This window comes from Acyrthosiphon pisum, chromosome A2 (assembly GCF_005508785.2).
Source record: "Acyrthosiphon pisum isolate AL4f chromosome A2, pea_aphid_22Mar2018_4r6ur, whole genome shotgun sequence".
Taxonomy (NCBI): Eukaryota; Metazoa; Arthropoda; class Insecta; order Hemiptera; family Aphididae; genus Acyrthosiphon; species Acyrthosiphon pisum.
The window spans coordinates 45641303-45669189 of record NC_042495.1 but is presented as its reverse complement, the minus strand read 5'-3'; the positions used below and the strand labels follow the sequence as shown (position 1 = coordinate 45669189).

Here is a 27887-nt window from a genome sequence, read left to right as displayed (position 1 = left end):
CGCTCCACAAACCGACGTCATGATTTTCATCCAAGTTAACCTCAACGGAGGAGACACGGAAAGGGAATCCCAGGACGGTCGGCGAAGAGGACACCTAGGCACGGAATGCCTAGGGCAGCGGGCTCCGGTCGGCCCGTTATGACACCATAGGAGAATACATTGCTAGAGGGGGGTAGAGAGGGGCCTGCCCCGACTACCTCCTCTGCGGCCTCGGCCACCGTACTATTGTGAGGCATCATGGGGTGATGCACTACTCTCCAGCACCACTGAGGAAGGTGCATCACTCCCCGTGCGAGCCCAAGATTCAAGTTGTAAACATTGTAAACTTTTTTAAACGATGCTGCATGGGGGCCAAGCAATGTGTACGGTCCTCATGCAGTGGTTTTTTCTTGGAAAAAAAAAAAAAAGGTAACTAATATATAATTTCTTAAATTCACTAATATGAATTACAATGAAATTACATATTTTGTACACATTGCTAAAGGTGGGTACTACGCTAATCAAAATGCTTTAACTATTAAGGCTAAATTAAAAAGTAATTACATAACTGAACACAAACTTAAGACTTATAAGAGTTTTGTATAATGTTTATTGTTTATCAAATCTTAACTTATAGCTTTCTAAATGTTGACTTGACTTAACTTAACTAACTAAAGTTAAATTTTGCCTTCATTTGCAGAATGGGAGTATATAGGAGTATATATTTTGATATAAAAACTTATTTTCAATATTATGATATACCTACTGTAATAATTTTAATACTTAATTCAAATATTAATAATGTAAGGTAGTATGTATAACATAATATAGCACTTAATGCCATAATGGTAATATAGCTGTACAGATAAACAGCTAAGCACCTTCATATTATGTATCTATGTCATAATTACAAAATAGATAAACATTATTGCTATTAATATTTATCGGCCCGGTAGACGGTAAAAATCGTGCATGCAACGTTTTAAAAAATCGGAGTATGGTAAGGTATTTTTTACCATACTGGCGATTTATCGCAGCAATGTGCGCATACACATTTAATTACATTCGTTTAGTTTTAAACTTTACCGCACAAAGATTATCGGCGCGCCTACCATTCACTAATCCGATAATATTGTATCAATGTGGTTTGCCTCATATAAAACGATGAGCTCAATTTTATCGTTACCGTTACCGTATTGTTACCGTATTGTCTACCGCAGCAGTGTGTGCGGACCTTTACTAATAATAATTAATTGGTAATTAGGTATTGATTACTTTTCAACAAGTGGTTTTAAGTTGTATGTTGTTGATTAAAAATTAAAATACAATTTTTAAATTTCATAATTACTTTAATTCAGTAATTTTTTTAAGTATAAATACCTAAGTAAAAATATTAATAATGGACATTTTATTTTTTAATTAAAGAGATCTATTAAATATTTATATTTATAATAAAAGTAAATATAAAATAAAAATATTTTATGATTAGCAAAATAAATAAAGATATTAAGATTTTAAGGATCGTCTTCACTGATTAAACTGTCAGTATCTACAGATGACCCATCCATACTTCTGGGTAATGCAATTCTAGCATAATCATCAGTGTCGATTGATTTACAAAAATGAATAGCATACTTAAGTTTTTCATTCATAACATCCTGTAATTCAGTAAAAATATTATTGTATAAGTAATTTTTCATATTATTAAATATACTTACTTTATTACTGTAGCGAGGAATTTTCAAAAGAAAAAAACATGTATAGCTTTCAGGCAAAAAATTATCGGCGGGCGAATAACGATCAATAACCTATAATAAAAATGTAATTCAAATAAAATAAAATAGTTGTATAATAATAAATATAATCTACTGACATGTAGAACAAAATCTCGGCCACGGAAATCTTCAATAGTCCTTGGTAGTCTTGTACGTCCCCAAACAAATCGTAAAAACAATGACCGCTCTTGATTAGAAAATTCACTTAAGATTTCCCAAAACCATTGAACTAGCTTATCATGAGCTTCAACACCTATTTTAAAAATAATTATTTAACTGAATATTTAATTAGATTCTAAAGCTACTATTATGATATACCTTTATATGTAACAATACTGAGTAACATGTTTATAGGTATTTCTGGTGACCCACAAACCATGGCTTCTAATTCACTACTTGTGAATACATATAATAATGGTACTGGTATAACTCTGGCCATACCTTCTTGAATGATTTTCACTTGATCATTAAACTCCTGTAACCTATATAAATATAATATGTTAGTTAAAAATTATTTTTTTGGCTTTATTATAAATAATTATTACCTAAAGTTTAAACAAGCTTGTATGTATTCATGTTTATTATACTGTGTTACATGTTTATGTTGACTGCTTAAAACAACTGTGTGGCCTGTGGAGGATGTAGTACAAAATGATATATCAAGGTTTGAAAATTCATCTTCTCCTTCTAAGTCTCGTACATACAATAGTCCTATAAAGTGTTTGTGTTTTATTGAAATGTATAACTATTACAATAGAAATTAGTATTGCATATAAATATTTAATTACCAGGAACATAATCTTTATCAATTTCAATCAAATCGGTAGGCATAAGTTTCATGCCACACAATAGTTTCCACATAGGTTCAGCAAGATTTAAACTCAACGGACTACAGGTTCGTATCGCTATTCCAATTAATACACCTGTTAATAAATAATTAGAAATATTAATTAATATTTAAAAATTCAAATAATACAAAAAACTAATTTTACTTTATTTATTGTTATAAGTTACACGTAATAATAATTAATATAATATACAATGCAATAATAAGTACGCAAATCAATTAAAAAATATTATTATATAGAACAAATATTATTTTGTCTAAATAGTAAGTATTATTAAAAATATAATTATTGTTTAGTTAGTTAGTTTCAGACTTTTTAGTAACTAAAATTTAATTCTTACCGAGAAATTCAAACATTTTATTATGAACTTTGGTTGTAGCTGAGGGGTTCAGTATGAAACAGTCTCGACTTGTCCCAGTATCTTCTCGGCCATTTGGTGTTTGTATTAATATTGGTAAGGATCCATTTTGTAACTCTTCACACATTTCAGCAATGCTTTCACTATACCCACCACCATAATCATCTACACTCTCACCTAGAAATATGCATAAAAAAAAATTATTTTTTTACAATTTACTAGTTTTTTCTTCTTCTAGTAATAACTGCTGTCTGTTAGTAATCTAAAAATAACTATTAAATTAGTATTAATAAATATACTGAACTAACCAACAAATTGAACTTTCCATACACGATGGTACAAAAATAAAGAATCTTCATCTAAAAAGTCCATATTGTTTACCATTTGTCCAAATACTGTATGTGAATAATCATTGCATGTTGATTTTCGTGTTTTACGTGTTCGAATTCTATTTAGTTCAAACATTGGTCCATGTCGCTGTTCTCTAACCATCGATAACTGAAGTACCTGAACACAAATTACAAATATTATCATCACTATGCTTTTTATAAAATGTACAGTAATATTTTTCATACTTTTTTAAATATGCTTTCTTTCACTGGATATACCATGTATGACCGTATTGCATCTAAACTGATTTCCCCACGTATTGGCATAAATAATAATACAGTTTGATTGATTATGGTTGAAAAATGATGCAAAAATATTAATCGATTTCTTAATTCATGTACACTGAATTCTTGTAATATATCATATTCTAATGGTATTGTAGTTGGAGTTGAGTTATCTGTATGACAAGCTTCTTCGCTAGCCCATGCAAATGAGTGAGCTGATCCACAACTCACTTGTTGAATGCGTTTCCCCTAATATATTTGAAATATAAAATAATGTCAATTAATTGTGTTTTGCTCATTATATTTTTAATGTATATGATATACAATTTTAAACAGAAGTAATAAAAACACAAATGTACATCTATGTTTGATTAAAATTTAGTTTACCTTAAGAGCTGCAATAGGACGGGGTCTTGCTATTGGATGTGCTGTACCATCACCCAGTTGACCTTCATCATTGTCTCCCCAGGCATAAACTTCTCCATCATCAGTCAATGCAAGTACGTGAAGTGAACCTAAATAATAAGGTAAATTATACTTATGAACCTTTAATTAAGTACAATTTGCTTAAACCTGTGGAAAATTGAACAATTTTTTTGCCTTGTAATCCACTGACTGGCTTTGGCTTGCGTACATGTTCACTAGATCCATGGCCAAGTCTAAAATAATCTCCTTTACCCCTAAAAATAAAAATATACAGTTCATAAGTAGCAATAAAAGTTGTAATATTTACCATGTGTATAGAGTTCCATTTGCTGACAATGCAACCGAGAACTGTGATCCACAATCAATTTGAATGATTCCCTTGCCCGAAAGTGATTCAATTTTACAAGGTAACTAATATATACAAATATTTGTTTATTTATTTATTTATTTATTTATTTATTAGTTGTATTTTTAGTTTAAATTGTACATACTTTACATGATTCTGAAATATTGTGCCCAAGTTTTCCATAATCTCCATCACCCCATGACCAAACATTGTCATCTGAAGTGACACACATTGTTTGGGCATCTCCACTGCCACATGCAACTTTCACAACGTGATAGTTAATTAAACCTTGAACCTGAAAAGACAATATTTGAGCATCTATTCTCTTATTTGTTGTCAATATATATACTCTAGTGTCTATGTTATAATAAAGAATATTATTATTATTAAACTTAACTAAAAATGTGTACCAATCATTGTTAATTAATATAAATAGTTTACCAATTTTGGGTATAAATAATCTTCATAATCGCCATGACCTAAACGTCCATATCGACCTTTCCCCCAAGTATACAAATGACCATAACGGGAAATTGCAGCAGAATGGAAACCACCACAAGCAATATCAATAATACATTTATCACTTAAGCTTTGTACCAGTTGAGGTTTTGAATGTGTACTGTAAAATTGTAAATATGTTATTGAAAGAAAAGTAAAATTGTTATATAAAAATTAATTCACTTACACTCTATTTCCAAGCCCTAGTTTGCCATCATCTCCATCTCCCCATGCATATACTTCCCCAGTAGTTGATAAAGCTAAGCAATGACGACCCCCTGAATTGACAGCCACCTTAACAAAAATAATTACAAATTTGTAATATAACAACTATGTAATTGTTTTTTAAGAAAATAGTACCTTAATTATGTTGTTAAGACCTTGAACAAGCTGAGGAGTGACTACATAAGGGTTTTTTGGATTATAAGGACCAATACCAAGACGTCCACTTTCGGTATATCCTATATTATGTACAAGTATATTTATAAATTATTATACTGATATTATGTATATAATTCAATTTGGACAATCATTTTTTGTTATTTATATACCTGAAGCATATACTTTTCCATATGAAGTAACTGCAAACATAGTTTGCTCTCCTCCAATAACTTGAGTAGGCTTCAAAACAGACAAAGAATCACATGCCAATGGTTTTTTAACTTGACTAGAATCCATACATGCCAATTGACCTCTATGATTGTGACCCCAAACATACACAACTTGACCATTTCCTCCCCAAGTCATATTCCAATCGTCAGGTTTACTTAAAAAAAATAAATAGTAACATAGTTTTTGTATTTCATAGGATAAATTATAATTATCAATTAATATTATATTTATATGAACTACCTATTTAACCACTGTAACAGTTGTTCATCATGTTCTTTTGTAAATTTTAAATTGTTGATAAATATGTGTTCACCATCTCTATCATAACTTTTATCAATGCATTTTATTTTTTTGTGTACTTGATTAATAAATTCTTCCGGCAAATGTTCTCGATTAATCAAAGCTCCAGCCACATCAATACCAAAACAGTAATCGACAAACCAAGACGCATCAAAATGCCAGAAACGTAGACTACTGTTTAACCATTTCATCATATACACTAAAGTCTAAAAAAAAAATTATGTATATATTAAAATTAATCAAGTTTTACTTTAGTATTTTAGATAGGAAAGTAAATTAAATACTTTAAAATATTCAGAATAACATAGTTGTTTTCCACATAATACTGCTGTTTCTTCATATTCAAACTGCTTGAACATTAAATGCTCAGTGCGAACAAGTATATCAGCTACACAACCCTCCCCGTATGGTAAAACAAATAATTCATAGGCCAGATCACGATAACGTTTGAATATCACACTCAGATTATTAATACACCAAATTCTTTCTTCAAGAGCTATTCCATAATGTTATAAATATTAATAGAGATAATTTTAAAGTAAAATGATGTATTTTTCATACTTAGTGTAGTTAAATGTAATGATAACATCAATGTAGCAGTAAGTCGTTTAGTAAGTGTTATATCGTTTTGTCGTTTTAGACATTCTTGCAGTAGACTACGAACAACTGGTAAACATGGTCGAGAAAGTACTTCACGGTCAGTACCACTTTGTCTTGTTAAAGGCATAATTGGATACACAACAAAACGCCAGCCCCAACCATTTAATGATTTGTCACTCATAAATTTCCAATGAAGTTCATCACCTTATAATTGTATGTACATATAATATATTCAATATATTATACTATTAAGTATTGAATATTAAATGAAAATTACTAACGTTGAATGAATAATGGCATAGTCCACTCTGTATCTCTTCCTGATCGGACACTGATAACATTTTCAGCACCATCCATTAATGTTAATGTATCTTTGAGTTTTTCGGTTGAACAGTTTTGATTGAACTCAATATATAAAGCAATTGCACCTAATGAAAAAATATTTTTAAACTTCAGATAATGTATGTCACAATAGTTTGTAAAAATGTATAATATATTTATAATATAATATATATAAAAATGTTCATCTGAATATTTTTTATGATAATAAAAAATGAATATGTTGAAATACCAGGTATAGATACATATCCAGACAGATAGGAGTCATCTTGATAAGGATGAGAACTCTCCTGAACTGTATGTTTTGAAGGTGGAGACACTAGGAATGAGCAATGGGAGTAAATAGCTTCCATCTCTGACACACAGTATTCCAATAATAGTTTTATATGTTTGTTAGAGTATATAAAAGCTGAAAAATTTGTGATTTGTACGAGTATATTATTATCCAACTTATGTTTGTAATACATTGTTGAAAAGATAATTGTTCTTACAAATAAAAGTGTTTATTAAAATGCATTCTGCAGTTGGTCCAAGCCTATAAACAGAAGCTAATTTTGCTAAGTCCAATAAAAGTCTGACGTTTTTTTCATCCAATGTACTTAAAAAACTATCAATTGTTTTATGAGCCAGCAATGATGTATCATTTAATCCAATTACCTGTAAAATATGTTTCAATTTAACAATTTTCAACAAACATTTTTTTAAAAAAATAATTTAACCATAATTTACTTGATTTTTTGATTTTATAGTAGCAGCAATAATTGACATAGTGTTGGTAGCCTTTGAAGACAATGTACTAGCTGATGTGGTAAGAGAAGATGGAATATGTAATGAATTTTCTATACTATCTGGGGTTACCACATTACTCTAAAATGTTAAACACTAATAATTATATTGCCTTTGTATAAAATTACAAATATATTTACGTACTAAATGTAAGAGATTTACATCTAAAACTGGAGCTGGAGCTTCACCACCGCCTTGATCTGATTGGATTATCTCGTGATTTATGTTTACATCTAAAAATGTATGAAAATGAATTGAGAATTTTTGAAAAACTGATTAATGAATAAAGTTTTACCGCCAGTAGAAGGCGACATAAGAGCAGCAAGTACAATTTCTCGAGCTAATGTAATTCGTAGAGCATTTAAGACATGTTGAAGAGCATTTTGCTTAGCAGCAGCTGAGTCTAATGACAATATGGTCCTTGATAAGGATTCCTTTTCACAATTATTTTGATCTTCTTCAATTTTCATTTTAGTCTCAACATTCTCATCTAATATTGAATAGTATTGAATAAATAGTAAATTACATTCATAAATATTAAATAATAAATACATACTTAAAGCTGTAGCTCCCATTGAATCTTTTATTCGAGTAAATTGCACATGTTCATGAGACATCAGTAAAGGTAATACAGGACATTTCCAGGCAATAGATTGGGAAGAACCACAACCAACACGATTTATTTTTATGTTATTAAAATTAGTAACCAATCTAGGTTCTTGGTTAGCATTTGTTGTACCGTTACCTTGTTGACCATGATCATTATCACCCCAACAATAGACCTAAAATAATACTTAATAAGATTAAAAATTGAAATATATCATAAATATTAACAATTAAAACACAACTGTAACAAAACATATTTGAACTTAAATACAACTTACATCCCCTTGTGTAGATACAGCAATACAATGTAATGTACCAACAGCAATATGATCAATTGTAACCAATTTCAGTTGATTAACTAGAGTTGGTCTTCTTACATGTTCACCTCTACCTAATCCTAACCTGTAATACTCGCCTTTACCCCAAGTCCACACCTAACAATGGAAATAAAATAATAAATATGTATTCAAATATTTAAAAATTTGAAAGAAAAAAAAATATTTTACTTGACCGGTTGCAGTTAGTGCAACAGAAAATTGGGCACCACATTCTATTTGTACAACTCTATGACCAACTAATCTTTCCACTTTTTGTGGAGTACAACAACCATCACTACCGCCTCTACCAAGTTTACCAAAATCTCCATCACCCCATGAATAGACATTACCCTCACTGTCTAAGGCAAGTGTTTGAGCGTCTCGACTCCCACATGCTACTTGAGTAATATTTTTTCCAACAAATTCTTTGACCTATAATAGATAAAGAAATATATTACATACATGTTTAATGTTAATTATTAACATAATTTAATAATTTACAAGTTTTGGAGTGTGTTGAGAAACTTCATCACTGTGTCCTAATCGACCATACTGTCCTTGACCCCAGGTATATAGTTCTCCATCAGAGGTGATTGCTGCACTATGAGCACTACCACAAGCTATATAAAATACTCTTTTGGCCAATAATGAGTCAATAAGTTTTGGTGTGTCCAAAGTAAGTATATCACCATGACCAAGTTTACCGTCTTCACCATCACCCCAAGATAAAACCTGCACAATTAAAATAACAATTTTATATTGGAAAAGCAAAAACAAAAAAACATTTTTCGACAAACATGCAAATATGAATCTAACTGAAGAGATTAAAAACATGTTTTTATAATTAAATTAAAATATTTTTAGTCATACACAAATAAATATTTGTTGGAATAATAAAATTATAGAGATTATGAGTAATCAAACTTGTATGTAATAATATGCATTGGTATAAAATTGAGCATATAAGAAGTTACATGTGGAATATACCACCAATCAGTATCACATTTTCTTTTTGAAGATTTTCGATAGTTGAGGGAACTACCGCACATTATATTTTCATAAAAATTATTCAAATATAACTATAAACTATGAAAAGAACAATAACAAATTACTTTTCCATCAAGTGATAATGCCATTGCATGTTTTCCACCAGAATGTACAGCTACAGTTTTGATAACAAATTGGCTGAGACCCGGTATTTGCCGTGGAGAACTAACTTTACCACAGAATGGTATACCTAGACGACCACCACTGCTATCTCCACACACAAACACCTAAATTAATGATTATGATGAGTAAATCAATCAATATTATAAAAGAATGATTACTTTAGTTCAGTTATACTAAGTTATACCTTTCCCTCATTTGAAACAATAAATAATGATTTTGATCCTCCAACAATTTCAATTGGCTTGAGTGCAGTCAGTGCTTCATTAAAAGTTGGTCTTTTTACCTTAGATCCATTCAATCCTCCTAATTGTCCCTTATCGTTTAAACCCCAAACATAAACAGCGTATTCAGAATCCACTCTGATTTTTGATTCTACTTCTGGCTGAGGTGGAAATTCCTAAACATACACGAGATAATAAATAATAGAAACAACTGATTAGTGAACAAAAATAACAATATTTTTAATTTATTTTATTTTTATTAATAATTAAATCTATTTATTGGTTACTTGTACAGCATCAAATTGAGGTGTTGATGAGTTTGATACAAATTCTTGATTAATTATCATCACATCAATTTTCAATCCGGTTATAATACAAGTTTTTTCATTAGTTCGCATTATTATTTCAATACATTTATGGCACTGAAATTAAATTAATTCAAACTGTTTTATCTTAACTATCCCTTTTTTATTTATACAGAAAACTACCTACCTACACACCAATTCTTGTAATATATAACATTAACAATATTATGATATTTTAATTGTTAACTATAAATTGGTAGTTAAAATAACATTACAGTTTTAAGATAGACAACAAGTTCTTATAAAGGGTTATTTCCAGTGGCGTATTTAGGGGGGTGGCCCCCTAGGCCAGGGCCCATAGTGAAATTGCAGGTTCAATCAAACCATTGCATGTATATTTGCACTGTTTACAGTTTTTCACCATGATTAAAATCGTTTTTGAGGAATCAACAAGGAAATGTTATATTGTCAGTACTTGCTTTGATGACTTATTGACTTTGGTGTTAAATTCATAGTAAGATAACATCAAAATATATAAATGACACTGTCATTATTTTTAAAAAATGAACCAAAAAATTAATTTTACATAGGAATTATAAAATTAAATTGCGCAATTTATATTTGTACTGTATATATTTAAATGTCATAATTATAACCACCCTAAAAAATGTATAATTATGGCCATGTTAGTCATTCTATGCTTGTCTAGTGATGACTGATAAATCGGCCCATAGTGAATATAATTTGTATATACGCCACTGGTTATTTCATTCCAAACTGAAAGTATTTCTATTAAATATGAACCTACACTACAATATTGATACATATGAAATAAATTTTCTAATTGCAAATTTTGTGATGTTCAAATTTAAAATGCACATTTGAATGAAATTTTGGTTAGTAACTTCCAAGCTCTAGACTATTAACTTATAATTATCTCTACCAGATAGTTTATTGGTAGCTTAGCAATTAGCCAGAAGTGAGGGATTAGAGTTAAGTTCCGGGTGCAGAACTATAATATTTTTATATTTTCCAATATGTTATAATAAATTAATATATTAATCATAATGTTTCAAATTGCCTTATTCACTGAATTTAAAAGTTGTACAGTCCGATCCAAAGAATTTATAATAACACGATTAACTTCTTCCATCATATTAAAACATACTCCAGCATTCACAATTACAAATAATGGTTTGCAATTCTCATTTTCTTCATCTAATTTCATTAGCAACGAACGAATTGCTATATTTGGCTGAAGTTCCAATTTTATCCAATGCTATAAAAAAAGACAAATATTTAAGCATCAGAAAAAATAAAAAAAAATATTATATTACAGACCCGGACAACCCATTTCTAATTAAATTTCTTATTGTTGGTTTTTAAATTTTATTCCCATGAGCCATGGTACACACATGGTTTGAGTTTCGCAAACCCAAAATGAGATTGAAATTGCCTATTCTTAGCTCATTATATTAGTTATTTTAATTGTATGGATTTTGAAAAAAATACATTTCCTAACTCACAACGTGGAGTCTTGGAAGCGATATTAATTTATTAAATCGAATATTGCGTTATACAGATTAGGCAACGAGCACATGAAACAGTAGAACGTATGTCAAGCATTATAAAGAAACGTATAAGACGTATAATTCCTTAAGCAAAAAAATGCAATTTAATTTAGTTTAATTTTGGTGTTACCTAACTATACAGGCTATAAAAAACAAATTAGGATAAAAAGGTTCCTATAAACATAAATTCCTAAAAACATGAATAATATCAGAAGTGTATCAATATTATTCACCATTAGAAAGTAACACTGAACAATTTATATTAGATGACAGTAGATCAAGACTAGAAATAATTTTGATTTTTGAACATGTTGCATTAATCAAATAGCTATTGTAGCTATGGTACATTTAAAATCAAACCACCTCTTTTTGTATAAATTAGATTTTGATTTTTTATATAGATATAAAAGAATATATAAATATAGACTTATGATTGGTTATTAAAATTGTGATATTATTAGTTTTTTTAAGTGGCCGCTACATATCTCATAACAGAATTTAGCATTAACATTTTTTTTTTACTTAATTATTCTAAAAAGGTATCTTTATTTTAAATTATCCTAATTTGTGCATATTTTTAGGTATATTTAAAATTTAGTAAGTATAAAAAGATGTAAAAAAATTATGTTACATTTTTGTACAGCTAATGCAAAATGGACTTCAGGTAGATATAGGTTTAGTAAGTGGTCACACCAAATTTTCTTAGATAAGTTTATTAAAAATGTTTTTTTCTTACAACTCCTTTTGGATTCTCACTGGTCCAGCGACTATCTGATTTCCAATCGAATAAATTTGTGAGTAGATTTTCTTCAGCAGAAGAAGTACATTTTGTAATCAATTCTGAAATTTGTTCTTTATTTGGATGGTTGGATATTATACTATTTTTATCTGAAAAAAAAATAATAAACTGTTAATTTATTTTGATCAAATAATAAAATTAATGTTTAGGATTATTAATATTTACCATCATTAGATTCTTGAGGTAAGTTTATTTTCTCATTAAGTTTATTGTTATCTATAGAATCACATTCACATGGTGAAGTGCCATAATCTATTAATTCTATATGAATATATCGTACCCAATATACAATACCAATAGACTTCCAGTCCACCTATAAATTCATTAATAATACATTTACGATTTATTATGTTAAATATTAAAATTTTGGTTATAAGCTAATACTACAATTCATAATTTTAAAAATACCTTGATATTTAGATCATGTAGTCCGCCATCTCTCATAATTTTAATAACTTTACCTTCACATCCAACATTAATACTTTCATACTCTCTACAACAGCGTACAATCATGCCTACATCAACAGCATATTTTACATAGTTTGCATATCCATCAGCACTGTCAAAATCATTGCGTCTTTTAAATGTTACTTTTTCGTCATTGGTAGCCTATAATATTAAAAATAAATTTAAAAACAAATTGATAAACAATATGTGAAATGCAAAAATTTACATTTTCAGGACACTCTTCTGTTGCTGATGATTCATCTCTATCAGAAAAATCTTCATATGATGATAAAGTGTCAGTGACATCTGATAAACATTCATTTTTTCCTTCCATTAATAAGGCAACTAATGCATCTAATGATGTGTAACCATGTGCTTCAATAGCACTAAACACACATTGCTTATTGAAACCCAAATCAGATAATTGTGCTAACAGCATATTTAATGTACTTTTTGAAAAATATTTCGACCATTTAAAATGTCTCACAGAACTAGATTGAATGTCAACTGTTAAGTACTGAGTTAAATTTATGGCTGCCTCTTCTAATTCTTTTTTAGAGTATTCTGGTTTTATCGGAGAGGGTTGAACAGCTTTAGATAATATTAATTGAAATAAGTTTTTAGATTTCCCATCACTTGTTGTCAGTTGTGTTAGTATTTTGCGAAGCAATAATCGATTTTGTAACAGAGCATTAACAACTTTTATACCAGCTAATAATGCCTTTTGATAGCAAAGAAGAGATTCGTTGACTAATTCCCCTACAAATAAATAACAAGAAAAATAATAATATTTAAAATAGTTTTAAATACATTTTAATTTGGTTTAATTATATTCTACCTGTAACAGTTTTAAAACATTGATTAGTAATTACTGCAGAAAACATTGTTGTCCATGTATAAAGCATAGATTCTGATATAAAGTCCATGGAAATTGTACAACTTGGAATATGTTCTATGTCTTTGATGAAAAAACTTTCAATTTTCCCAGTGCTGTGTACTAGTACTTTGAGTTTTCCTTTTTTCTCAATGCTCATTACAGTAGCTACAATTAAATATAATTATTAAAATATATTAATTTAAAAACTTTACTATATGGATTCATATAGAAAACTTATTACTAAATATATTTTTTTATGAAAGAAACAAGCAAACAAGATAAATAAGATTAAAAAATAAAATTCAAGATTTTAAGCTAACTTTACCTAAACTTAAGAGGTGACATACTATTATAATGTATAATCAAATAAAATATAAATGATTTTTTCTTATATAGATATTCAATATTGTCTTCTAAATAAGCATTTAAATTTGTAAATATAAAATAAAATTTTAATGTTTAAGAACTTTGAAATTTATTTTTGTATTAATAATGAGAACTATTTAATGTGATAAAATATATTGGTGTTTCTTATAATAATATTCACTACATGTATATTATATTTATAGTAAAAATCTAAGCCAACAAACCTTCAGTATCTCCGTTAATCACATTTCCTCCAATTCTAGGTCGATTATCAAACCCCCCAATAACCATTAGTGAAGCCATTGCACTATACGATAAACCTTGTAGTTTCTATAAAATAACAAGAAATTATTTTGAGTATAGGTTAAAATAAATATTTTTACTTACAAATATATTTTTTTCAAGAATGGGATTTGCCAAATAATCAGTTGCTGATATTATATTCAAAACAATCAGAGAATCAAAATAAGGAGGTGAATCACTGGTATTTTTTGATACTGTACTTTTGTTGTTATTATATAATGTACGTAATAAAAGAATACATTCTTCAGCAATGGTATTTGAACATGAAGCAGTTAAAGGCACTGTTGGTTTACCATCTGCCTCAAACATAAGTACGTTAATATATATAATATTAATAATAATCAAGAATTATATAAAACTTATATATTTACCAATTACATCATATTTGGAGTTGCTTTGTAATACTGAAGATCCAATAACCTCCATAAGAGTCTCTACTACAGATGTAACAATGGACGAATCAGTAATTTCAGGTGTAATCAAAAGTTTTATTAATTGTATGGTTTGTACCTTGGATAAATTATAAATATTACACACATAAAATAAGATGAATTTTAAAATACATATTAAGAACATTATAGTATTGTATATCAACCTGGGTAGTCAGAGTGGTAGATACTGTCGGTGAATGAGAAATAATTGATAAAAGCATGTCAATCCACTGTTTACATGCAAATTGCTGTTTGTATTCATCAGATATTTTTGAAATGATTTTTAATAGAGAAATGTTGATCCATTCAGAATGAAAAAGTGTGGCATTTGAAATATTAGAATTTAGCCAACCCTTCTAGAAGTCAAAGATAATATTATAATAGGTTATACAAATATAAATTTACTAATAATGAAAGAAATAATTAATTTCACCTCTAAAGTATTATAATAATATTTTGAGAGAACTTGAATTGAATTTTCTTTTTTAATTGAATGAACAGCACTTGATAATGAAAGACAGTTCAGAAATTTTATCATGATACATTTGAGTATATCAAATGGATTTTCTGTTGAGTTTTCATGTATTTCTATAAATTAATTCATTAACATTATTTTTAAACAATAAAAGATTAAGTAACAACTTACCACCATTATTTGTGCAAGATACATTACAATCAGATTCTTCATCGTCTCCCGCATCTAATCCAGGTGCTAACTTAAGATCATATTTTCCTTCTTTACCCATTCTATAAGAATTAGAAATTCCGTGGTCCCAAAGAACTCTAATCCAACCATCATCTCCTACTTTACTAACAATTTGACCTTCACCAGGAGGTAATCCATCCTAAAACATTAAAATTCAACATAATATAAATTATAATATAGTCAAGCTATGATTTTATACTTGATTTTCCCATTTCCAGTCTTCGCCGCGAACAACCCTAGCACCTAATTTTAAGAAAGGTATGATATCTGCTCCCCGTAAACACTTAATTTTATTTAAATCCTCTTCGTAAATAATCTGCTTTGTGTTTATTTTTTCAATTGGTCGTTTTGCAGCAAGGTCTAAGACGTTAATAATGGAGTTAATAGCAGATAATATGCTAGAATTAATCAACAGACTAGATTCTTTTTCATTTAAAATTTGTGTTATTGATCCAAATGTTGCAATAGCAAATCTAAAAATATATTTGTTCATAACACATTTAATTTTAAATATTAAAAATATGGCTGTCATGTATGTATGCGGTCTACCAGCAGACGTTTTACACGTTTGATATTTGCTAAAGAATGTGATCTATCTACAGTCAACTGGCCTGTTTTTACACGGGCTTATGATCTTTGATAGATACGGTCTAATCTCTTTTCTTTGGTTAACACTACATATATCTTTATGTCCTTATACTTAATTATCATAAATTATAACTTTCGATAACAATGCTTCAACATTTCGTAAAAGTATGGACTTAGTCGCTCAGTACGTCACTTATTGCAGGATACTACAATTTATTGTAAAAATTATTTTGGCACCCACACAGTCACACACTCAATGTGTTGGCAAAATACTTTTATTTAATCGTAAGTAGTGATGAATCAACCACTAATTTTTTAATTAAAACATTTTTTGGCAAACAATGAAAATACCCAATGTAATAAGTGTAGAAGTGAGATGAATTTGTAAATACATTTGGAAAGGGGCAAGAAAAAGAGAGTTTTACATCACAAACGAAAAGAATGTCAAACAACTCAAACAACTTTTTATTTTTTTTTGTGGAATTATACTATTAGATTTTAAAGAATTTTTTATTTCCTCAAATTTTTTTTTATTTTGATAGTAAACCGCATGTTATATGACATCCAATTTCCAAAAATATTATAATACTACATAATTACCGGCACCAAGTCATTTTTTTTATGGTTGTTATTTTATCTCGAATCCCTACTGATTTCTGAATTTCTCCTATTTGAGATACGAGCATTTTGATTTGCTCCAAGGCACATCTCATGAAATCACATTTAGCTATTAAAAGCTTAAGTTTATAAGTCACCGATACAAGTTCTACTTCATTATTGTTTCTGTAACAGTAGCATAAATTGAATTTAAAACTATAAATATCTTATGAATTAACTTTATATGTGTTAACCTTGATGTAGAACTGTTTGGTGAAGCTGATAGCCATCCTGATATAATACTATATTTTACAGAACTTATTGATGTAGGGTTTTTAAATAGTTTATAAACAAGTTCATAGCCAGTTTGTATCATACTACATCTATCTATCTAATTTGACAAAATGTACATAGATATTAATAAATAGTTAAGTACCAAGGTAAAGTTAATAAGAAAATATTCTAACTTACTTCTGAGTGTAATAAATTCCTTAATTCTTGGATGTTAACATTTGATAGAATAAATGATAAAATTATTTTACTTATTTCCATCCGTTTATGTTTATTGGATTTCAATTCTGTACCATTTGTATCATTTATTTGTTCAGAAACACCTTATAATAAAATATATAGAAATTAAAATCAAACTAAAAATGTATGGTTAGTAATAATACCATTTTGTAAATTATCTGGAGCTGGTACATATTTTCCATTGGGTATTATAACAAATTTGTTCATATCTTCCTATGAATATACAACATTATAATATAACATAAATATATTAAATATATTTTATTAAATAACATTATCAATTTTCATTAAACATCAAAATTGAACACCAAACAAAATTACTCACTTCGTCATTTGAAATACTTTGTAATGGAAGATTTTGGTTTCGAGCTTTATGGTTTCTAACATTTTTCTTTGTTTTTATGCTAGAAACAACGGAGTTAATCACTGTTTTCCATCGAGATTCAGCTTTTAAAATAGGTAATTTTTTAGCTGCAGTTATTTTAGAAGACAAAATTGGACTTAATTCATTCAGTAAAAACCTAAAAAGTTACATAATATTTTAGATGATAGAAATACTAAATATACTACTTGAATATGATTATTATAACAGACCTGCATCGATCCAAAATAGGGGAACATGTTTCTTTATAGTTTAAATTCATATCCTGTTTCATTTTGAGAATTTGTATTTTAATTTGACCAAACAATTTAAATATAATTTCCAGTGGAATTGATTTTTCTGTGAAATAAATTTATAAATTACAAGTAAATATTAATTTAAATTAATATTCTGTTTCTTTAAATAAAGCATATATTTCCACTCCAATATATCTTTAGTCTTAACCAGTGGCGCCGAAGTTTTTAAAATGTGGTCGGTAATTTTAAAACTTCCCGGCCTCAATATCTTAATTATTTAATATAGAGGTACCCTGATATACATTTATTCATAATCACGGTTTAAATATACTCATGCTCATAATAAAGTTATGAAGTAAATAAAATATGGCCGGCCGGCCACATTTTTCAAAAAAGTGGTCGGGCCACGGCCCGACGTCAGCATGGACTTCGGCGCCACTGGTCTTAACCCTAGATCACACACATTTAAAATATTCACGAGAATACACGCACATGGTCTTTTTAGTTACACACGGTATGGCGAAAATCATAGTCAACTAGCAATAATATCACCAGTCTCAATGAATATATCATAACTATCAATTTCGTTTATTTAGCAGCAATTATTAGAAACACGGTATAAAAATAACCCATAATTGATTTTTTATGATCACGCACACAGTCTTTTTGGCCGTATATTAATAGGTAATGTCTGGTAATGAGCTTTGAACACTTCTATATGACTGACATTAGATAGCATACAATTGGGAGTTGTAATAATTTTAGTTTATCACCTAATTAGAAGATATCTAGGTTGGATTAGGTTTATGTTTCGTATTTTTGAAACAATGAACCAAATTTTAAAAGCCCAGTCTTTTTGACTGTGAAGCGTGTGCTTTAGGTTTAATAGGATTAAATTTGGTTTTAATAATATTTATTTTCAGAATATATTATGTTTCATTGATATAAGTTTATTTATTAATAATTACCTCTTTTATTAATTTCAGCTGTATTTAAATTTAAATGTTTGACTAGCACTTTAGCTAAATTTTGAATAATTTCTTCAACAGGGTGATCGGGCCCATATTGTATTTGACTATCAACTGATTTACAACTTTCCTTATATGTTAATATTAACATTTTTGCACATTCATCCTAATTAAACAAATAGTATTAAATACAGGTTTGTCTTAAAATTAGTTTTTACTCACATAATTATTATTTTTATTATCATCAATACCAGCTCGTAACAAAGGAAACCACATTTTAAAACATTGATAACTACAATGAGGTTGGGATAAAGTAGTTAGCCAATGTGCATGAAGTCCCAACAAGTAACCAAGAGTCCGATGAATGTCTAAAAGCAGCGGTTCTGTCAAATTTGATTCAATAGGCTACACAAAATATGTAATGATATATTATACTAAAATAAGTTACTTATGAATTATAATGCTTATTAATTATTTACTTCAACTATGTCTTCATCTGGATCCAAATAATTTCCAACAAAACAGGACTGTAAAGTTTCCTTGGGCATTTCAGTTAATACATGTTCATAAATAGATGACGAATGTAGCATAGTGACAAATGAATAATTCATTTCACTGGATCTGAATATTGTTAAAAATAACTTTAGCAAGAATAATATAATACAAATAACCTGCAAATACCTAGTTTCTTGTATATCATAGACTTTTTTATTAAACACTACCCAGTGTCCTCCATTCCTATTATGATTTTCTAGATCAGGTTTTCGAATCAACATGACATCTTCAACATTTTTATACCACGTATTACAAGTATAGCCTGTTGATATATTGTAAATTGTATTTAATTATAGGAAACCATTATATACTAAAAACAATGTTTAGTTTTAAACTCTTACTAGAAAATCCAGGCCATGATAAATTATCATCTTCTTCACGTTCTAAATTTGGGGTCATCAAATTGAATGCATCCAAAGCATTAAGTAAGGGTATGAATAGATTAAACCAATCTGTATTCCGTAAAAACAGAGGGTTTTTTTGATGGACCATAATTAAACTTATTAAAAGCTCCATAAATAACTTGTCTAAAAAAGATAAATATTAAGACTAAATAATGAGAAGTTAAATTTAACAACATACCAAATCCAGTTACACTTATAATTTTTGTGATAATTTGATAGTGCTTAGAACTTCGAGATGCTACATGATTTGCAAGTCTAACAGCTTGACAGGAACGCTTGACAAAATGACTTAAATATTTTGAAAGCAGCATTTCAGCTCCTTCATCATCCATACCTTAAATATCCATTTAAAAAAGATATATATATATATAGAAATATTATCTTTTGTTTTTAAATTATACCATAAATACTAAATATCATTATAATTGTATTATATTTAAATAAAAGGTTCAGGTTCAGATAAATAATTATTTTGCTCATAAGGAAATATTTAAACAAAATATATTTTTTTTTAGATCATACATAAATCTATATTTACCCAATTCACAATGGCATTTATCATCTTTATTTCTTTTTTTACGATAAATTGACAATATTAAAAGTCTTTGAAAAGTCATTATAAATTTTAAACTAGGAGATTGGTTGAAATTGTTTGAAGGCACTTTTACAGTATGAATTTGTGTTGAAAGACTTGTGAAGTAATTGCTTTAATTAAAAATAAGTATTAACATTACATTATTTGAATTCGTAAACTTCAACAATAGAGAGTATTACTATAATTTACATACTTAAGTAATTGAGAAACTATAAAACAAAGAGATATGTTTGTTCCATCAAAATTGTGTTTGAAGCTTTCAAAATGTTGAATGTTTTCACCTTTAAAAATAAATAAATATATTAACAAATATATACAGTATTATCAAAAATAATAAACTTACGTTGAATAGCTTTTTGTAAAAATGTGTGAAGAATATTGTCACCTAATAAACTATTTGTAATAAGATTTATCATAAACTCTTGATTACCACTTATTGATTGGGATTCATCTAAATCAATGAAATATTTTTAAATGATTGGAAAAAATGTTTAGTTATTAAAACCAATAATGTATTCATAATAAAATAATAAAATATGCATACCATTTGGTGAAGTCAAAGGTTGTAATATAGTACATAACATATTAGCTCTTTCATTTGGCGTTTGGAATAGTATAAGCCATCCAACTTCTAAAGTTTTTTGAGCTGCTAACTTAACAGTATTTATTATTTTTGTGTTTGATGCTAAGTCAGTAACTGTTTGCCGTATACTTAGTAATAATTTTGAGCTTCCAATAAGCCCTACAGTGTCAGCACTTACATGATTGTTAATCATTGAATGAAACTATTAACAGAATAATTTATTAAAAATAATAACATGTTACATTTAAAGACTTAAACTTACCTGTAAAGTAAGTAAATGTAATACTGATATTAACACACATTCTTGCTGTTGAGAAGGTGGCCAATCAATATATGTTTTATATGCTTTAAATTCATTAGATAAAAGTTGTTCTAAATAATTTAATGTTTGAATTTGTAAGTCTGTTACAAATGATGTAGATGTTCCCACATTAAACTCTTCACAATCATACCAAGCAAAACACTTAACAATTTATAAATAAGGTAAATTAATTTATAGATAAATTAGTAAATCTTAATTAATTAAAAAGATTATATCATAGCATATACAATGCCAGTATTTCAATTATTATTTGGGATTTAATAAATATTTATTGTAACAATTATATTTACTTGATTTGGGCTACAAGCAATTTTTTTTACTTGTCTATTCATTAAACACTTGACAGGTCTACATTGTGTGGTGTTTTCATTGTCTAACTGACCCCAACAATAGACTTGGCCTGTATCAGTCAATGCCAGTATATAATCATCTGCTAATGAAAGAGATGTAACTTGTTTGCCTGTTTATAGAAATAATTGTATAGAATAATGATAACATATAAAACACATTTGTATATGTATATAATAGAAATTCACCACTTAAAAATTTGACTTCCTTAGGTCGATTGACACGAAATGAGTTATTGTGACCTAACATATTATTGTTACCTCTTCCCCAAGTAAACACATTGTTAGCACAATCAATAACAGCATTTACATCATTATGACAATATATTGATACAATTTCATAATCAAACACAATCATGCTGGGTATTACATTTAAAGATTTATCATCACAACCTAATGAAAAAAGTATCATAAAAATATTAAAAAAGACAGGACTGGATTGAAAAACAAACCTCGATCAGAGTTTCTATATTCAAATGAAAATACGTATCCTTCTCTGGATAAAGCCAGTGTATTATTAATAGATGATCCACAAGAAACTTTTGATACATGCCATTCTATCAAAAGTAGGTAAACGCATGTAAGTTGTAATGTTGTAAAAGACTCATTAATTAGTAATTATTATAGATCGCGGATTTATACACACTAAAAATGCTTAAATATGCATAAATATATGCACTATTAAAAGTTAAAATATGCACTCAAAAAATAACAAAAAAACAACATTTATTTTTTTCAAAAATCATAATCATAAACATTTAGTAAATAAATAGATATCAATGGCCTGAGATCTGAAACTATATTTTCTTATCTTAGTAAGTACCATTAGCTAAATATCAAGATATTGTAACTGAGAGACATATACGGGAAATCCATAGATACATAATATATCAATTTATTTCAATGTAAATTGAAAAATATGAAATCAAAATTCAAATATCTCTGTAAAAATTTGTATCAACATTTCTAGAAAACTTCTAAATTTGCAGTAAAAAATGAAAATTCAATTAAAAACTAAAAAGTTTAAATCCTTGATAAATCAAAAGTCCAAACATGCATAAAGATATACGAAATTTGTTTTATATTATAATTAATATCTATGACATAAAACAAATGTTGTGCTTACTTAGAATATCAGATAATAAACCAGAATAAATAATATGCAATTGTATAGAAATCCACGCTCTAGTTATTAATATTTAGGTAGGTAATTACCTGAAATAGATTTAACTAACTCTGGAGTATAGCAACAATTACTACTGTGTAATATTTTACCCCACATGTATAATTTACCGTCCTCAGTAACAGCAGCACTAAAATATTATAAAGTTGTTTATTATGTATTCCTTATACAATATACAAATTAGACTATTTAATTTTTATTTTATGTAAGAATATAACATTTTTCATTATAGACCATAACAATAATTCATTAATTATAAGTTTATAGAAATAGATCATTATTAACAAAGTCAATTAATAGTTACCAGAAATCTTTTCCACATGAAACCATAACAACTATAAGTTTAGAAAATGCTACAATTGGTTCTGGAGTAGGAAAAGAAGAATATTTTTGACCATGGCCTAAAGCGCCAAATTCATTTACACCCCAAGAGTACACTTCTCCTTTTTGAGTAACTGCTAAGTATGTTTCATCATAGACATCAACAGATTTCATAGGTACATTCATCATTTGTTTTTCTTCAAAATTCTAATCATATAATTGTTGATTTTTGAATTAATTGAAACAATATTAAAAATTAAATATAAAAATTCAAATTACCAACGAATCAATTGAATAGCTAATAAAATGCAAAGTTCCACTGGTCGTTACCACCAATATTTCGTTTCTTGAACACACTACAGACTCAACATGCAAACGCTCAAGAGTTAATATTACTTTTTTTTTAGTTTCAGGATAAAATTGTTTACCCCAATACTGTACTATATTCTTTTTATTCTTTATTTCATGCACTTTTCTCTATTATTTAAAAAAATTTAATTTTACTATCAAGTTTAATTAAAATAATATCATATAGTTTATATTACTTGAAGTGTTAAGTAAGTGACAGCTATTTGGTCTAAAAATGCTAAAATCATTACAGCTGTTTGTTTCATGCCAGTAGGTTCTGGATTATCAGCATCACCAGTAAATCTTAAAAAACTTTTTGTTACATTATCCTAAAATGGTATAATAGATACATATTAGATTAGTATAGTTAAACATTGCAAGAAAAACAGAATACTTTATTTGAATGATTCACATCATAGTTGAAATTGTTTTGAATTCTTGATACTACCCAATTTAAGCGACGGAGTGTTATTGTTAGTAAATTATGTAAATGTCTACTGTAAATCCTAAAAATTAAAAATATGTTATATTATTCAAAATATAAATAGATAAAAGTAAGAATTACTTGTCACACTGTAATCCCAATTCAAAAAACATTAGAACACATTGTAATATTTGACTAAGTGACTTTTTTTGCAGTCCTAGTTCTAGTGAAAGACATAAAGCAAATTGTCTGTCAGTATTTGGAATGTGATTTACATTAGTAATTTCTTTTTCAGATACATTGATATTTCTAAAAATACAATACAATTTTTTTTTATTAAAATAATATTGTTGAGATAAAATGTATTAATTTTAAATACCCATTGACTACTTGAAATAGGAATTTTGATGATCTTTCTAGAGTTTCAATCCAGAAAGTAGGAACATTGCTATCATCTACAAAATAATCTTCTGGAATACATTGCAGTGCTTCTAGTGAATCTTTAAGCATTTGTGTGCATAAATCAGAGTTATTGCCTGATCGCCAAGTGCTGACTAGAAATCCAAATGAGAAGTTTAATGCTGTCTGTGTACCAATTTTAGCAAATAAAGACATTTTCTCGTCATCATTAGCATTGCTAACAAATGTAAAAACAATTAATAGTATTAATTAATAAAAATTGTAAAAATGCTGTATACTTTTTTGTTTTAATGGCATTTTTACAACTTTGGTGTATCATTATTGACTGTGTTTGATTATTTGAATTAGATTGAAAAAAAGAATCTCTATAAAAAGCACCGAAGTAACGGGAAGCAATAGCCATCCGAAGTTGTGTTCGATTGAAAAATAATGTTGAATAACATATATCTTCACATAGTTTCCTTTGTTCAGACGCAAATACAGATATCAGCGATTTTACATCATCTTTATCTAAACAAAAGATATTAAATCAAAGTCCAGGTAAATAATTTATTATTGCTATATATAATAGACATATATGGACTTTGGTAATGACTAGGCGATGCTGTAATGCCAGTGCACACCCGTCATTGTGGGCAATCGGTATATATATCCGTAATTCACTGATAAGTTTATTCAATGTATTTTATATCATTTATCGATATTTTCTAACCTATAGTCCCTCCAAATGTCAGACAAATCCCCCCAGGGCCCAGTTAAAAATCTAGTAATTAGTACTAATTTTTATATTCTGTGGTATTAAGCAATATAGTCTATCTTGGGCGTGAGTTCCCCAAAAAATTTGTTCAATTTGCACCTATGCGACATTACCTCTTCTCTTTGACAAAATAATCGTACATGCTTTAAGTCGTGTTGCAGTATCATTGTAATGTGCTTGACCTTATAGTTTTTGATAATGGAGCAAGCTAATATGCGTAAAAAATTGAATAAATCAATTGATTTACTATTGCTTTAAAAAACATGGCAATAAATCATTTTTTAAGTTTCAAGGAATATCAAAGACAGCTGGAAGAAGTAAAACATTCCTAAACTTCTTTGAATACACCGGATTAAAAGAAAATATCTAAAGATTATAAAAATGTTTGTAAGTACGCTATAATAACAATAAGTGGAAAATATTATCTTATTTAAAGTGTAAAAGATACTACATCCGATATAATTTACTATGTAAATAACGAGGATTTGTTTAATATTCTAAATACATGTCATACTTCTATTGGCCAAGATGGTCAAGATAGAATAGTATCCGAACTTAAACAAAAATATTGCAATATTATAAAAGAAGTCATTATGACGTATTTGAAACATTGTATCCACAGCGAGAAAAATTTGTCAAATAAAAAAAGAGGACTAGTTTCCAAACCTATATTATGTAAAGCATTCAATTCACGTGCACAGGTAGATCTCCTCCGAATTTATTGGTTGTTGTCACAGATATTCAAGATGGCTTGCACAAATTATGTCAGCAAATAAATTTAAAAATGAGAAAATTATAAAAAATATAGGCAGGTAAATTATTTTTATTTATATAATTTTAGATATAGAAAATATTTTCTTTAAGCACAGATACACATGAACAGAAATAGTTCCATGTAATGAAAACTTTCTTGATTTGAAGAAGACAACAAATTCAGTAAAAGAAAAGGAAATAACTCTCGTGACTACTGGACATAACAGTATTGCTGGTAGTTAGGGATATCTAAGGTATCATTGTAAAACAAAACGTCAAAAAATCGATATACTTATCGAGCAGCTAAAAAATTATGTAATTCAAAGTGCCAAAGTAGTTTACAGTGGCGCCGAACTATATTTTAAAAGGGGAGCAAGTAAAAAGTTATACGGACCACCACCTCCGTTTACACCTGCTTCAGTGATGCATATATATATACATTAATAGCTTATTAGCAACATAATTCATAAGTAGTTTGCTGGGGTACCCACAGACCCCCACGACCCCACCCACCAAAAAAAGGGGGGGCGGTCGCCCCTCTTGGGTTATAGGTTCGGCGCCAGTGGTAGTTTATCTTGAGAAAATAAATAAAATATATTTGTATGATAATAATACATAGTTTTGTTGATTTAAGTTATATTTTAATAAATAAATGAAATATTACCCACATTGTATATCAATTGTAGGCATTTAACATATTGCATAGCCATTGTCAGCATTGCCTTACCTAATTAGCCACTGTCAATATTTACTAGGTAGTCATTACTAATAATAGCTGATTTCCGACATTGACGGTAATGTATACATATATACTAGAACTTACTACAATTAGGTTTCCACATTAGAGATTCAAACATTTGTTTGGACTTGAGTGTTTCACTGACGTCATCAGATTTACAAGAAATACAATTACACACCTTTTCTGATGGGTCATCTTTGCATGGGCAGTTTACTGCCCAAAGACCAATATAGTATCGTCCAGATGGTTCTACTAAAAGAAATCAAATGTTTATTTGTAATTAAAATGTACATACATTCAATTACAGTGTTAAACCTTTTTTTGAATGCAATAAATTGCTATTGTCCACAGGCATCAGTTCAGAATCTTCTATCATCTCGTTCCAATAATTGGTAAGTTGGTTTTCGTCCAATGCCTCATGAAGTTCTATTCCAAGCCATTTGGGATCAAAAGCGGTCTTTTGCTTTATAGTAAATTCGATTTTAGTACTCATTTTGATTTTGATTGGAGTAGTGGAATTAATAAATACAGATAATTGTTAATAATCCAATAAATTGTCCAAACAGTTCAATCAGTAAGTTGTAGACAAAACATTTTTTTTTTTTTGTTTAACATTACGTCGGATGACTGTCGAACATAAATACATTATTAATTGATTTATTATAACTTAACTTTTGAGTAATAAGTTAAAAAGCAGTATTTCATCTCAGGTTTAATATTTTATATCTTAGGCGTATTGAATATTCATATTTCTTTAAATTTAGATTTAAAGACCGTGTTCGTAATTTTAATTTCTTATCATCTAAAATCAAATCAATAGCACGATGAAGAAAATAATATTTTTCTTATTATCTTCTGATGTAAACATTACCCACACGACAAACGGCGGAAAAACTTATTGATAAGAATTGGTCAGCCATCTCATGACCACGCTTATAAATAATTAGGTATATACTAAAGGGTGTCGGTGCCAGTCAAGGTTAATAGAATTATTAGAATATACTATATAAATATTCAGGGGCGCCGATGTATTTTGAACCACCTATTACAATTTTATTTTGAGTCAATACACCCACCACCCACCCACCAATGTAAATATGTAATTAACTTTTTTAATTAACATACTAGGTATAATTTAAGTGTTTTTATTTTATTTATTTGACTCGTGGTATTTAATTACAACAGGGTACTTCAGATGAATTTGGTAATCGAAAAAAAAAATATATTTATTTAA

At 28.2% G+C, this 27887-nt stretch overlaps 1 protein-coding gene across 3 annotated transcripts; it reads right to left on the bottom strand.

Annotated features, from left to right (window-relative positions):
• Positions 1 to 1401: 1401 nt before the first annotated feature.
• Positions 1402 to 27420, bottom strand: LOC100167848 (E3 ubiquitin-protein ligase HERC2). Of its 3 annotated transcripts, none has more exons than XM_001946733.5 (76): positions 26969 to 27420; positions 26738 to 26905; positions 24683 to 24914; positions 24364 to 24621; positions 24126 to 24293; positions 23955 to 24066; positions 23758 to 23889; positions 23492 to 23689; positions 23196 to 23419; positions 22924 to 23021; positions 22161 to 22265; positions 21898 to 22101; positions 21652 to 21821; positions 21302 to 21502; positions 21001 to 21241; positions 20800 to 20907; positions 20650 to 20737; positions 20400 to 20566; positions 20040 to 20195; positions 19799 to 19984; positions 19584 to 19719; positions 19382 to 19523; positions 19125 to 19307; positions 18903 to 19068; positions 17911 to 18037; positions 17642 to 17837; positions 17460 to 17529; positions 17257 to 17399; positions 17040 to 17176; positions 16789 to 16971; positions 15800 to 16073; positions 15541 to 15739; positions 15328 to 15482; positions 15059 to 15250; positions 14835 to 14973; positions 14548 to 14759; positions 14385 to 14490; positions 13756 to 13959; positions 13144 to 13676; positions 12879 to 13079; positions 12636 to 12783; positions 12408 to 12559; positions 11182 to 11379; positions 10083 to 10217; positions 9759 to 9971; positions 9517 to 9678; positions 8906 to 9136; positions 8594 to 8836; positions 8366 to 8521; positions 8038 to 8263; positions 7777 to 7971; positions 7626 to 7714; positions 7425 to 7562; positions 7187 to 7352; positions 6928 to 7104; positions 6638 to 6784; positions 6318 to 6560; positions 6041 to 6252; positions 5697 to 5962; positions 5396 to 5610; positions 5205 to 5305; positions 5032 to 5138; positions 4788 to 4965; positions 4492 to 4641; positions 4308 to 4411; positions 4148 to 4254; positions 3962 to 4089; positions 3536 to 3823; positions 3269 to 3467; positions 2943 to 3137; positions 2543 to 2677; positions 2300 to 2465; positions 2073 to 2236; positions 1853 to 2007; positions 1698 to 1787; positions 1402 to 1637 (listed from the first exon to the last, which is right to left on the bottom strand). In XM_001946733.5, the coding sequence occupies exons 1-76, from the start codon at positions 27144 to 27146 to the stop codon at positions 1494 to 1496; spliced, it is 13215 nt and encodes a 4404-aa protein (XP_001946768.2). In that variant the 5' UTR covers positions 27147 to 27420; the 3' UTR covers positions 1402 to 1493. The 3 variants fall into 3 exon arrangements, with proteins under 3 accessions (XP_001946768.2, XP_016661126.1, XP_016661124.1); XM_016805637.2 differs by having other exon boundaries at positions 10089 to 10217; XM_016805635.2 differs by having other exon boundaries at positions 26738 to 26902.
• Between the last annotated feature and the right edge of the window lie 467 nt (positions 27421 to 27887).

Coding starts and splice junctions, on each gene's coding strand:
- LOC100167848 (XM_001946733.5), bottom strand. CDS start 27,146: ATGAGTACTAAAATCGAATTTACTATAAAGCAAAAGACCGCTTTTGAT. Junction 21,242..21,301: donor TACATTTACTTACTTTACAG/GTAAGTTTAAGT, acceptor TTCTGTTAATAG/TTTCATTCAATGATTAACAA. Junction 19,069..19,124: donor ATAATAAAAATAATAATTAT/GTGAGTAAAAAC, acceptor TTGTTTAATTAG/GATGAATGTGCAAAAATGTT.